Source organism: Lycorma delicatula, chromosome 2 (genome assembly GCF_047948215.1).
Source record: "Lycorma delicatula isolate Av1 chromosome 2, ASM4794821v1, whole genome shotgun sequence".
NCBI classification, from domain to species: Eukaryota; Metazoa; Arthropoda; class Insecta; order Hemiptera; family Fulgoridae; genus Lycorma; species Lycorma delicatula.
Window position 1 is genome coordinate 50,958,953 of NC_134456.1, and position 15,720 is coordinate 50,974,672.

At 30.3% G+C, this 15,720-nt stretch overlaps 1 protein-coding gene across 1 annotated transcript in view; it reads right to left on the minus strand.

Moving 5' to 3' along the window:
• Positions 1–15,720, minus strand: part of LOC142318788 (uncharacterized) — a 324,097-nt gene that overhangs the window by 214,845 nt on the left and 93,532 nt on the right. Inside the window, exons 13-15 of the mRNA XM_075355258.1 lie at positions 14,793–14,888; positions 10,567–10,704; positions 5,958–6,092 (exon numbers count right to left, since the gene is read on the minus strand). Of these exons, the coding sequence (XP_075211373.1) occupies positions 5,958–6,092; positions 10,567–10,704; positions 14,793–14,888 (369 nt within the window). The remainder of the gene's footprint in view (positions 1–5,957; positions 6,093–10,566; positions 10,705–14,792; positions 14,889–15,720) is intronic.

Below are 15,720 nucleotides of genomic sequence, written 5' to 3' on the forward strand. Positions count from 1 at the left end.
AATATATCATGTATTTCTTGCTAGTCAACTCTACTTTTCAACTAAATTGTTAAACATGTCTTCAAGTGAAGAAGAAAAACAATTTTCACTGGTTTCAGATAATACGAATAATGAGGCTGATGGTAGGGTGTATTTAGTAAATGTATTCTTGAAATCATAAAGTTGTTGTAAACAAATCTTTGACCTTTCAATTTATATACATTAAAGAAAATGCATGGGCAAACATTTTGAAAGAATTTAAATAGATCACGAGAAAGAAAATGTCACTGCCAAAAATAATGGTAAATGCTTAACAATATGAAGCATGAAATTAGAAAGAAAACAGACAAGCAGAAAACAGGCAACAAGGCAATAAAATTATTAAATTGGGAGAAGGATTTGTTAAGTCTCGTAGAAGAATATGAAAATCCCAATTTCAAACAATTTCCAGGGGTAGCAAGTGCTGGAGTTGAAGATAGCAAAGATAACATACTCCAGAAGAATGTGAAACACTGTTACTTTCTGTAACTGATGCGAATAATCGTAATGCCAAGCTGAGACAAAAAACAGGTGACACTGATGAAACAGCTCCCTTGTCAAATAACGAATTACAGAGAACTGTTCTCAATGAACAATAACAACTCATCAGAACTCAAATGAGACGAGAAGTTAAAATGAAAGAAAAGAAATAAAATTGTAGAGAGAATTACTGGAGTTCAAAAATGTTTAAAAGAAACAGATCACGGCAAGGAAACTGACACCACTTCGTTTGCATCTTCCAATGAACAAATTAAGGACAAATTCAACGTATCTTATTTCAATCTGTAATATTTTCCCAAGCATGTTTTGTAAATAAGTTCATTTTATTTTATTTCATTCTATCCTAACAAAAAAGACCATGCACGTTTAGTCTTCATATGTATGAGGCCTATACGTAGAGTTACATACGTAAGTATGAATACATACACGTACATATGTATATATATATATATATATGTACAAACATACATTTTAGGCTACATATGTAACTTCTACCAGCCTATGCATTTGTAAGAACCTATACGTATGTAATAATTATTTACTTTTTTATTTATTTATTTAATTATTTCTTATTACCAATAATTTTTTTTAACGTTATTTACTTACAATTTTTTTAGACACTACTACATTCTTACATTGTACATTACTACATTCTTGTAACATTAATTATTTAACTTAATCAAATGAAAAGGATAAATGTAAATACATAACACAAAAGGATTAAAAATTAGGGTTATTTCAATTATCAACTAACTCCAAGTATAACCATTATTTCAGCTCTCTTCTGTTATTATCTTCTTTTTATCTGCCTAACTCTTCCTCTACTTCATCATTTTCCAAAATTTCTTTATCATCAGCATGAATTCCTTCATCTGCTATTTCGTATACATCAATCCTCAGTTTTCCAAAATTGTGTAACATGGCGCAAGCAACAAAAATTTTTGGAAGTTTTTCTAATTTTACTCAAACCAGGTTTTCCAACAATGGGAACAATGGGAATCAGGCTTCATTTGCCTGAAAACTCTCTCAATAATTGCTCTTTCTTTGCTTAGTTGTTTATTGAGAGTTTTTTTATTACTATCAGGATTTCTAAATGGTGTAAGCAGCCATGACGTAGTAGCATAACCACTATCTCCCAAAAGACAAGCAGCCCCATTAAATTTTGTTGTTACCTCCAGTGTTTTACTGCATATCCAAATACGACTATCATGGGGGTGCTGCCTGGCCATGAATCATCAACACTGGTTACCTTCTCATGGGCATCATAAGTTACATGCACATTAATACTCGGATAACCCTTGCGATTGATATAACAGTCACCAAACTGTGCTGTTTTTTTAATTTCAATATGGGTGCAATCTACACCTAGCACACACAACATTTTAAACCTTGAATTCCTTATAAATTTGGCTTCATTAACCTCCTGCACATTTCGGGAAATAAATCCAGTCATTTGCTTTTGGCATTTTGTCCAAAACATAATCGATTACCGTCGTCCAGTGAACACCAAAATCTTCTCCCACTCAAGATATTGAAGAAATATTTCAATTTTCTGCTTTGATGATAATGCTCCTCCCATTTTCTTGTTTACTTCATCCAGTAGGAAAATGCCATATAAATGATTAACTGATACTTCTTCAAAACGGAGTAGGTCTTTGCAACGACTTCATAAGTACAGCCATAACTGATTATAAGGTTGATCTGGAGGTTACTTAAAAATTAATTAGTAATTTCTTAAGAATAAGTATTTTGTTCCTTTTATTCACACTCTTTTAAGAAATTACTTATACAGGATCAGTATTTGTGTGTAGTTATCAGCAATTACTTATAAGGAAAAGAAATACCTGATAAGATAAAAGTATACCATAATTTTTGATATTCTAATCTCACATTCATAAGCAACTTCTTAAAAAACAGTCAAGAAAAAATTACTGATTTTTATTTACATCACCCAGAGGATGTTTAACGTGGTAATGTAATTCAGAATGTTGTAATCTGCCTCCTACACAAAGTAAGCCTAAATTAACCAGAAATGGACCAAGTGATATAAGACTGCTATAATTAGAAATAGTTTGATTGTTTCCAAGATTATTTATTTTGTTACTAAAATGCATGTGTTGTGATTGCTGAATAAAAAAGTTAAAAGAGTATTATTTAATTCCTTTGCAGTTAGGGGAACCAATGATTCGTTCCGTTTTAATTGATTTAGCATTATGGAAAGATCTAAAACAGAAACTAAATGTGCAAATAAAAGTGTGTAGTGAAGAAAATCATTCTGTGTAATCTAATGCAACAGTAGATACAAATGATGTTACTATATTTTTGTGGTTTCTTATTAAACATTCAGAATTCATATTACAGTTATTAAAAGTAATATTATTACCTTTTTGCCAATTGAAAGAAGATTGTGAAAGCCATTGAGGACCATAACACCAAAGTGATATGTCAAGTAATCTATCTACTTTGTCTACAATCTCTAGACAATATGGCTGCTAGATTATCAGAGGATTTGGCATAATGCCAATTAGCAGAGGATTTGGCAAAATGCCAATTAGCAGAGGATTTGGCAAAATGCCAATTAGCATTTGAAGTATTTTTCTAAATCTCGGAAATTCTATTGCTGACAAATACTTTCCAATTAGATGGTTGTCCATGAATCCAATATAATGCTATTGTAGAATGTGTATAAGTATATCTTATCGTGTATAAGTACACATATAAACACGACTAAGTAGTAAACAACCACAAAGTTCAAGTCTTGCTAATGTAATTTGTTTTTGATGATAATTTTGATTTACAGCAAAGCAAATTAGAAGTTGTATGGTTGGCATGCATATACAATTCATTTGTAAATGCAACAGCTATAGTCTTTTATAGAGGCATCGGAGAATCCATGTATTTGAATAGAATTAATTCTACTATTAATGTTAGGTTTGATGGAATGAATTATTTTAATAGATTCAATCAAATGCAACTGGTTGTATAAATTGAGCCATTGTTAGTAACATGTTAGGTAATATTTCATCCCAATTAATTTTAAGTTGCCACAACAATTGCATAAAATGTTTATGTGAGAAAACAATAGGACGAATGAGTCCTAAAAGATCAAACACACCTGCTATAATGGACACAATATTTCTTTTAGTTTGTTTTTTAGAATCATTAGAATGAGTAATTTGGAAAAGTAATGTATTTGAAGAATTATTCCAAAGAACCCCTAAAGTAACTAAATTCTGTTCTTGATTTGAAGGAATGGAAGAATTATATTCAGAAGAAATGGTACTATTTATGAAAAACCATTTTTGGAGTGGAAAATTATATAGTTCTAATAATTTAGAAGTATCAATTTTCAATTTAATAACTTCATTTAAGTTGTCTAAATCTGTTATGAGATCATCAATATAAATATCACTTCAAATAGACTTACAAGCTTGTAGAAGATCTTTCTTATTTTCATTAGCTATTTGAATTAGACATCTAGTGACTAAATATGGTGCACAAGTGATCCCAAACATTACAGTTTGTAATGCAAAGTGTTTTATTTCTTTATCTGGAGAATCACACCAAAGAATACATTGTAAACTGGAATCACTAGGTTTAACTAATACCTGACTATACATTCTAGCTATGTTATACATAGTGATGTAATTAAGAATTCTTAATGTAAGCAAAATGGAGAATCAGTCTTGTTGGATTTCAGGTCCAACTAGACTAATTATCTAAACGGTAGTTACCGGAGGCTAAACAGGAAAAAGAAAGAAAAGGTCCAACTAGACTAATAAAGTACCATTAAGAAATAGGCCATTAATGATTTTAGCTGAACCGTCACAGACAACTCGAATTTTAGTAATTAAACTAGAAGGCTTGAATACTGGGTGGGGTAAATAGCACACATTCGATTGGTTAATTAACAAATCATTGGAATTGAGTAATGACATGTGACCTAATTCTAAATATTCCTGTGTGAAAGCGGAGTAGTCCTTTTTAAGGTTGGCATTGTTGATTAGTTTTCTTTCTAAAGATAAGAAACTATTTTTAGCATTAACATAAGAATCACCTACTTGAATGTTATTAATCTTTGCGTGGTAACAATACAATAAATTTGCCTTAATTATTTCGGGTAGTGTTGGACTGAAAATGTTTTTCACATGTAGAGGTTTCATTAATTAAAGCACCAGTATTAATTTCTTCAATTTTCCAGAAATTCGTAAGTATGGTTGAGAGATTTTTATGAGTGTTACAGCAATAAAGAAGAGACAGTATTGCTGCCCTTAACATTATTAGAAAGGTGACCACCACTAAGTAGGTAATTTGGTTTCTTGAACAATAGGATATCTGGAATTTTGAATGAATTTTCCAGGCGAGATAAAATTCAAATAGAATTGAATCAATATGTCAATGTTATTTGCTATGATGAACTTCAAATCTGCAATTTCAAATGAAGCTATCCAGGGGACTGCTTCACATAGTTGAAACAATGCTGGGAAAAATGTGTGAAAGGGGAGGGGAATACTTTGAAGGTGACAAGAACCAATAATCTGTAAAATTAATAATAAAAATTAAATAAATAAATTTGGTTATTTTCTGAACAGATCTCATAAAAAAAATGTTGCTGTACTTCTAATAACATCTATCAAAAGCCAACAAATGAAAGAATGTGGTATTACTTACTCAGAGCTACAATTGCAGCACTTCACTGGTGGTGGAAGGAAACAGAACTTACTTTCTTCATATGCCTCATATATGTAAACTACAGTTATGAATCAACAATGAAGATGGTATAAGGATTAAAAGGCATCTCACATATGGCAATCTATTATTCTATTGGAAGTTCATTTGTTAAACTAAACACAAAAAGGAGACAGTGGAATGAATAATAACCTTCAGTTTTATATGAAATGCAAACACCAAAAAAACTTGGCAATGTATATTCCTGGAATAAAACAACATTTTATACAGACCTAACTGTTTTTTTCACTAAGAATACAGTACTCACCTAACAAAATAAAATATCACTCACCTAACAAAAAAAAAAAATATATATATATATATATATATACATAAAACATTTTTTACTAAATTTCTTCAATAGAACATATAACCTGATTTCAATAAATTAAAAACTAAAAGAAAATTCAGAATATCTTCTAAAGATACCATACATCTATCTCACAGAACATGATTTAGTCAGCAACTCAAAATACATCTACAATAAAAAAATAATAAACCAAGATGTGAAACACTCTAACTCCCACCGCTGACTTAATTATAAAATATTTACAAAACATTTAATCCAAAACATTTTTTTAAAGTTCAATACATAAAGTGGTGAAAACATCAGTCTGTGGCAACCAGTTTGGGAGTTAGTGAGGCGCATATGAGTACATACACACATACACATAGACACTCAATTTTATATAAGACCATTTTTAAATTACCACATCATCCTTGCACCTAATGATATTTAAAAGATTGGCAACTTCATCAGTTACAGGGACACTAGCAGCAAACGAATCACCCAAATTGCAACCATTCTTTTGCAAACTGGCTGACTGTGATGCCACATATTCTCTCTGAAAAAAAAAAACATTTAAAAAAATTGATAACATTATAGCATTTACAAGAAAAATAATTGTTAAAAAAATACTGGATATTATTTACTCAGAAACACAAATAAACACAATCAAAAATGCAGAACTAGAACAAAAAACCATAACTTAAGAAGAAATAAACATACAGATAAAGATTATGAAAGAAGATTTTTGGAAACCTTACTAATAAATAATAGCATAAAATTTTATCTGAATATCAACAAATTCATAATAAAATACACTACAGCAAGCTTACATACCACAGGTGTACATTCTTTGTGTAAATCACCAAATTTACGACAGCACATGAAGTAGTTTTGTTCTACACAAATTTTACACTTCTGTGGTCAGTTTTTCAATTCTTAATTCAAATAACACTATCAAAAAACCTACACGCCCAATTTCAGTACAAAAGTTGATCTTATCCAATCTGTATATAATTGTATACACACTCAATATTCAAGCTATTAATCACATATTAAGTACAACATAATTTACCTGTTGATTTTGATGCTAACAAACTCAACAAATATTAATATTAATATTTACAATACCTTATTAACTGGATTGCAACAGTATTACTAAGATAACTAAAAAATGTTTAAAAAGGAAAACAACCCTTAAAATGAGTTTTAACTTTCAGATGAATAAATTTATTTTCTTTTTTAAATATAAGCTTGTGTCATAAGTAGTGTCATTTCAGTATCCATTACTCTGTGCTGTGACAGCTATCTTCCTTTCCACGAATAATATGTTTAATAGAGAATTCACATTTAAAGATTTCTAACACATGAAAAACAAGGTGTCTCCTCCAGTCAAGAGTTCCTAATAAATTATCAATATTTCAAATAAAATTTTGTAAAAGTGAAAAAAAATCAGCCAGATTTTTTTCATCAGCTCACCAACAAATGGTTCAGACTGATCATCATTCTGAACACTTAGTTCTTGAAGATAGGAAACCATTTAACTTACAGAGATTTTTCCTAGGTTTTACAAGAAAATTAAAATTGCATGTTTATTTTACAAATGTTGCTAATGGACTAAAAGGCCAAACCACAAAAAATATTTATAATGCTGTCATTAGTTTTGATCTGCTGTTAGTCAAAATTGAGCTGAGATATTAAATCGTGTTTGCTTTATTGTTGAGGATTGGTTTCATCTGAATAGGTGAATACCAGTGGGAAGAATCCATCAACACATAAAAATCCACCCAATGAGAACAACCATTAAACCCACATATAAAATTGGTGTTGGAAGCACAATCTCCTGCCATCATGCTATAGGACCTTTCCTTTTTGATAAAACTGGTTAATGAAGTTAATTCTTATTTATTCTACGAATTCAATACACCGTTACAAGAACATTTTTCAAGAACAATCATTACATACGTAAAAATAAATTAATGCTGGAGTATGCCAATCTGCTGCTGCCATTCAACAGGTCCTTTATCTTTTGAAAACAGTTTCAGATGTTGACGTAACTGCAACAGTCTTATAATTTATTATATCATTAAAGGAAAAGAAATAAGGATATAGGTTTCATACATACTACTTGTCATCCTGGCGATGAATTGGAAATGGCTATCACTTAATAAAAATGTTCTTTAACATGGCATAAGAAGCATACTTTGGTCATTCTTTATCTAAAAGGCTTGTGACAAGTATCTTTCTTTCCAAGGATAATATTTTTAACAGAATAAAGATCTTTGTGGTCAAAAATATCTTCAGATTTTATACCAGCAAATATTTTCCTTTTGGGAAATTAAACTAAATTAAAAGCAACTGTAAAATTAAATTATTGTAATATTAAATGTAAGTGTGCAATGTACTATTTTTGCAATTTGAGTCTTATGTTCAAAAAAATAATTCAAATACACATTAACAAAATTCCATTTGCTTCAAACATCCATTACTGATTACAGAATAACAAATTTTATCACAATATTCAAGTATTAATGTTTTGGTATTTATACTTCACGAATCAAATTTAAAGTTCTATATATTTATTCTAATGATTCAAAATATATTTTTCAAAAATCAAGTTAAAATCCAACATACTTATTAACACACCCAGTTAAGTAAAATGTAACTTTGCATTTATATTAGACATATAAATCAGGATTTACTTGTTATTTTTTTTTAACTGGGTAATACCAACAGAACCAAAAAGACCTGTTTAGATCATCTTCATAAAAGTTAGGCCAAAAGTAAAATGCATCTGAACAGTTTAATGACCAAACTTTTGAACATTTACAATAATTTTCTTTGTAATATATATTTTTATAATAAAAATAAAATTGGATAGATTTGCTTAAAGCTATTATTAAGAATATAAATTTCTTGAGAAGTTAAGAGATCAAGTATCAGAGAATGTTCAGAACCAGATTTTACCTTAGAAAACGTGAGATTAAAAGTAGAAGTACATTTTGAAAACCATTTTTAGATAAGGAAAATTATTCATTTGACAGTTTACAACGCATGATCTAATTTTAAAAAAAAGGACGATTATAAATATTAAGTGGTTTGGTGGCAATAGTAGGTAACGTGGTGAGAGAAAGATAGTTCTGTTCCATGCAGTGTCTTATACAAGTCAGATATGTAGCACATAAATTCATTTATAAAAATAAAAGAAACACTTTTCCTTTTGTTTTTCAGAGTTTCTCAGCCAACTGAAAGAATTTGACTGTTTCTTATAAAAAGAATAACTTTTGCATGAACAATTTTTTCTTTGTTCTTTTTTACATTAACTATTATTATTACAAATTATTATAGTAAGTATTAACACTATAATAGCATAATATACCAAAAATCATAACTGAAAATGATCTAAGATTAAAGGATATCATTCATTTGATGATTTCTGTTTAATTACTCTTGCAGTTCAGCTATGAATGCATTGGATGTCCAAAAAAGAATATTGGGGAGTACAGTGTTGATTTCAAAGAACAAAAGATCAGAATCAAAGAGCAAAAAAAAACAATTTTTAGTTGCACGCATGGTCGCAGATTGATTCCCTACATTTCCATTTGACAATGCCACAAGCAAAGATGGCAACTCCTGAAGAGAAAACATTCTGTGGTTTGCAGTTTGCTAAATGTGACTCTGTAGTTACAATTCAACATCCATTCTGCAGAAAGTTTAATTGCGATACTCCAGTGACAATGACATTCCTCTACAGCATAATACACAACACATAAGGATCTTGTATGTGCCTCTGCTGCCTACTGATCTACCCAATGTGAGATATTGAATTGAAGAAGCTGTCACTTCCATTACTCCAGATATACAGGTTAAAGTACAGGATGAATTCTTCAATCGATTAGATGTGTGCCACATGACAAATGGCTCTCACTGAACACTTGTATGGAAGCACTGTAGTGTTACACTTTCATTTGATTTGTGATCAATTACAGTATGTCAAAATTATGAGAAATTAAATAACTTTAAAAACCTGATAATCTTTCTTGTACACATTGTATTATAATTACCACATATAGATTATTTTTAATGATAAATTATAAACACTGGAACACAATAGTAGAATAACAATAACAGAAAATAGTGTTTAAGCCAGATGCAAAAGTTTTTGCATAATAGACACAAATAATATTTAAAAAATTCTAAATTTGAATCTCTAAAAACTAATACAATTTTAGTAAAATTATACATGAACCAATAATCAGAAAACTTCATTGACATTTTGCATATGTAAGTAATTTCCACAAAATAAAAAATAAAAAACGATATTTTCAAACATAAATACTTCTTCATTACAACTAGTATTTTATAAATATTGGTCAGAGAAATGTGGACAACTGAGATAAATGGTTAAGAAGCATAGTAGATAAGACAAGAAGATATAAGTAACAAATGCTGCAATAAGAGAAAACCTAAGATATAGAGGACTACAAGAGAGAAATGAACAGGGTAGACCAATCTTATTTACACACTTATAGTGTCAAGTGGAAGAGTAACAAAAAGTCATTTTTCATTTAAATATAATATGAAGAAGACCAAGAAAATGATGAAAACATTACTTAAAGGAAGACCTGAAACAGGAATAGAGGTATAGAGGTATAGAAAGTTTTCATAGAGGAATGGTGGAGACAATTTAAGTGTGAGATAATTTAAGTGACAATTTAAGATTAAGTCCTTAATCTTTAGCCCTATCCAATAACAACTGGATAAAAAGAAGGAATATTGATGATGGTCAATGAAATTTATCAACATAAAGCCAAGTTTTTACTACAGCAATCTTTTCAACATCAAATTCTTAAAATGAATCAAGAAAATAATTGCTGCATTATGTGTACATCATGATTCGTTTACTACAAAATCTACATTTTGGTTTGTGAAATCTAACTACTTAAAGATTACAGGGAAAGATAGCTGTTTATAAGATTCTTTCTTATAGGTAATGGCCATATCTAAAAGGATTTAAATATTTCATGTCATACCTGAGTCTTTTCCAGTGCACAAAGTCTGTCATAGATTTTTTCTTTAGCTTTTTGAGACTGAAAAATCTGATCTTGTAAAGTTTTAATCCTTTGTTCAAACATACAATAGGAATTTAAAAATCCTTCTCTTTCTTTATTCTGAAAATCATATCATAAAATATAATTAAAGAAAAAATAACATATTCAAAATTGATTTAATCGTGATCAAATAAGATCAGAAGAGTTCAACAAGGTAAAAACTGAAAGACTAAGAAAGACTTTTATATGACTGATAAATCTCTATTTGTATTTTTCTTACATGAACTCAGAAGTCACAAGTGAACTCTTGGTGCAAGTGTTCACAAATGAAGTCATAAGTGAGTGCTCTCTCAGAAATTATTTTACAAAGAATAATATAAATCAAAAAATAAAATTTCTAATCAATAACTAAATGTTTTTTTCATAAATAAACGCATACATAGAAAAAACAATAAAGAAACTAAAAAAATACTAGATTTTTAAAATACTTAGATTGAAACAATAATCTAAGAAGAAAAAATGGTAAAAAAGTTTTCATCACTTGCTAAGACTCTTCTTGCTGAAACCAAAAATGAGTCAAGAATTATTATACAACTTAGTTACTGTTAGCAGAAAAAATTAAGTTTAAAAAAGAATAAGATAAAAAATAAAAAGAAAGCATATATAATATAATGTAACAGAAGCACTGATGATGATAATGTCAGAGATATTCCTCACCAGGAATATTCCTGGGAAGGAATTTATTTAGTGGGAATATTGCTCCCAAAAAAATTCCCAGAAAATATTGGGAATTATTAGGATTACTTTTTTTAGCCTAGATTGATGTTCATTTCAATAAATTTACTTAAGCCACATACATGTATGTAAATCTTTCACTTACTACATTCAGGTCCTACCTACCCACGCATAAAGAATACGGCACTGACCATGTAGACAAATGAATGAAAAAGAACTCACAACAAAGACTGAAAATGCAATTGCATTGAAAAAAAGGTAGGATTATTGTTTTAAGCCAATCATAAAACAATAGTAACCAATCCAGGTACCATTCTATTATGTATAAAAGTAAATAAATCTTATTATCTGAAGCCTGTACTTGTCAGTGTCAGCACCAACCCCTTGTATCATGGTAATAATTCAATGGTACTGATAATCAATGCAATAACTGCATAACCACACAAGTTCAGTCAAATCATTCACAATTTTACACATATTCATCAATAAATTGAGCTGCTTCCAAGAAGGAACAGCACTCATCATCAAACTGTGCTATCAGTTTCTTCACCAGTTTAGCGTTGCCTCATACCGTGAACTTGGATGTTTAACTTTGCATTTTCGTGTAAACATTGTGTTTTTAAACCTGTGCTTAACAGTTCTTCACTCCACATTTTTTGAAGCTGGTTTAAAAATGGTAAGAAAATAAAACTCCCAATGGAAACAATTCAAAACAATAGTAAAGAATAAAAAGGAGGTGTATGTATGCAGGTAAACTTCATTAATGATTATTAATCATTAATTTTATCCAAAAAATAAACGGCAAGGCACAGATGCAAGTCAGCATTCCCAAATTTTTAGTTGAAGTAAGTTAGTCATCCACTGCAAAGGTTAATTCTAAAAGAATATTGTTTAACCCACCGGGTTGGTCTAGTGGTGAATGCGTCTTCCTAAATCAGCTGATTTGGAAGTTGAGAGTTCCAGCATTCAAGTCCTAGTAAAGGCAGTTACTTTTATATGGATTTGAATACTAGATCGTAGATACCGGTGTTCTTTGGTGGTTGGGTTTCAATTAACCACACATCTCAGAAATGGTATGACCTGAGACTGTACAATACTACACTTTACTTACACTCATACATATCATTCTCATTCATTCCCTTAAGTAATACCTAGATTCCTAGAGGCTGAATAGGAAAAAGAAAGGGAAGGAAGAATATTGTTTAAATGTTAATTTGTTCGTATAACTGAATAACCATTAGAATTAGAGTGTATAAACTTACTTTATAAAAATAATCACTAATATTAAAATAGTTAATCAAATTACAATAGATAAAATTCAGTTATTGATGTGTACTATTTGACTATTTTATTAAGACTAAAATTATATATACATTTTTTCCAACTGTTATATGACGTTGTCAACATAAACACAAATTTGCCAAACACTACATGTGATAATTTATTGCATATTCAACGCGCCTGATTAAATTAATGCCTGTTGTGAATGCACTATGCTCTAGGGTAGTCATTTTATTAATATAAATTTATTTTATTTCAGGTGAAAGCAACATTACAATGGCATGAGCTATATACATTTCCAAAGTACTATTAGGGATTTTTGAGCACGAGCTATGGAAGGAATTTCATCAATATCTGATAATTGATTTTATCAATTTCATCATTTATACCAGCAACAAGGAAGTCCCTATCTACTACCCTCTTAGATACAAAATATAATAGTAGGATGACTGATGTTCGAAAGAGATAATAAACATATTTGGCAATTTGCATTTTTAGAATAATGTTTGGAGTAGTATTCCTAATGAAGGTAATTTTAATTTCATGATCTCCACATCAGTACACCCAAATTTTCGACAAGTTTTTGAATAAAGAGGAGAATGGGCATCATTCCAACTATGTTGCTTCTGAAATTCAAGACATCCTAGACTAGTATGGAGCCAATAAAGTTTTGGTACTGATGGGGAAAATATACCAGAAATTTATAGAAAGCTTTTGAAATTGTTCAAGAGAACAACAGACAGCATTTTATCATGCCCCTAGATTGCCTTGGCCATATGCTACATTAACTAGTGGGATCATTCTTTCCACTACCACACAACGATAAAAAATAGCCAAAGACTGAGGGCTACTTTGGGAAAGATAAACAAAAGTCACATATAATTGAAGCTTCCTGGTAAAACTCATTGGTTGACAAATTCACATTGTCTAGAAAGTTTATACAACAATAAAAACTGCCATGAACAAAGGCGTTGAGAAACTATTCAAACACCATAAAGAGGTAAAAACTAATGTTTTAGATGACAAGGATTTTTGAGTTCTCATACAAAAAATTATTTCACTGTTAAAACCAACAAGCAATGATGACAACAAATATTTAATTCACGAAGTACATGGTATTTTAAAGAATTTATAAAAAAAGTCATTGGTTTTCACCAAAAAGCTTCCTCTCAAGTGTGTAACATACATTTTACAGAAAGAGTTTCATGAAAAAATGAAGACATCTGGGAGCTTAATTCATTTAGCAACTGATTTATTAAATCCAGCCTCCCAGGAGCCAAACTGCAGGACCGAGGAGTTAATTGATGGAATCATCAACCAATTAAAAAAATAACCATGAATGAGAAATCTGTTATGGTAGAACTAGCAGGATAGCGGAGCAGGAAAGGAAATATCTGGGGTAGATTTCCTATGGAAGTCAGTAAAGCATGGCTTCCATAGAATGGTGAACAAGACTAGTGTGCAGTACTGACCTAAGTGAAGTAGAAAAATTGCATTCTATCAGCTCCAGCAACAACAGCAGCGACTGAGAGGTGCCTCAGTCATTTCAGTTTTATCCACAATAAAAAAAAGAAATAGTCAATAGAAAAGGCTGGGAAAATCATATTTTTAGATTACAATTATTATCTTCAGAAAGATCCCAACTATAATTCTCAAGGAACCTAAAAGCCACTACCATTACAACGGCTACCTTCTCAAAATAAGTGAAGAGGAAGGAAGTGGCAAGGAGGAGGATGATGATGATGATGATGAAGACTAGAAACTAATGATAATAAAACACACACAAATTTTGTAATTGATGTTAAAATATTGTAGTAATTATTGTTATTAAAGGAATTTGTTTGTATTTTTAATTTTGCATATGATTAAAGTAAAAAACCTGGTTGCACTATAATTACGCTAATATAAATATACCCTCTGCGATTAAGCAGCAGGGGTACACAATGATAAAAATGTGCATTTGTATCTACAGTTTATCAGTAAGTATTTTTAGAGGAAAGGGGAGGATGTGAAATATATATGCCTATCAGAAATAATAATACCAGGAATATTACCCTAAAAAGAATTCCTAAAACAATAAATAGTAAAAAATAATTATCATTCTGATTTAATGATTTTAAGTCTATTGAAAATTACTGATTAAAAATGAATAATAACAAGTATGATTATACAAGTTATGTGGTTAAACTTACATGTGACAAACTGAAAGAATCAATCTCGCTGAGTAATTCACAGGCCTTTTTTATTTCGTTAATTAAATCCTTTTTCCAGTTACACAGTCTTTCATTCTAAAAAAAAAGGAGAAATTATAATACACAGAAGAAATAAAAAGCTTGATACTATTTTACAGTATTGTATAAGCAAACTCACATGCACATGTGCACACACACATGCACACGTGCGCACGCAAACACACAGACAAAAGACATATTTCACAACTTTTATAATTCTACTTTTATAATTTTTTTTTATTTCATTTTTTTGCTTATTTATAAAATTTTGTTCATCGGATAATGTTTGATAAATATAATAATGTTTGATATATTGTTCAAACATATATACGAGGTGTGATCAAAAAATACGGTGAATGAATTTTTATAGCGGCAACTGCCAACACTACATCCATATGCTGTAATTTGTCCACATGCGTGATCAACTGAGACAGGCAGGGACAAGTTGTAACACGTTCGAGCTTGCCAGTCAGCTGCCAGAGCCGCTAGAGTGAGGTTGTGTTTATCGTGAATTGTGTTTATTTTGAACAACGCATTAACATTAAGTTTTGCTTTAAGTTGCAAAAGAGTGCCAAAGAAGCTCACAAAATGTTAGAATCGGTGTACGGCGATAATGTGGTAACTTTGAAGACTGTGTACAAGTGGTATGATCGATTTAAAAACGGAAATGAGTCTGTTGAAGACGAACAGCATGCGAGACGTCCAGTAACCTCAAAAACAGTTGAAAATTGCACATTTTCAAAAGTGGAAACAATGGTTCATTCAAAGAGGCGAATGACTATTCGAGAGCTATCGGAAGACCTTAACATCTCGTACGGATCCGTTCAAAGCATTTTAACTAATGAATTGCAAATGAGACGAGTGAGTGCAAAATTTGTTCCCAAACTTT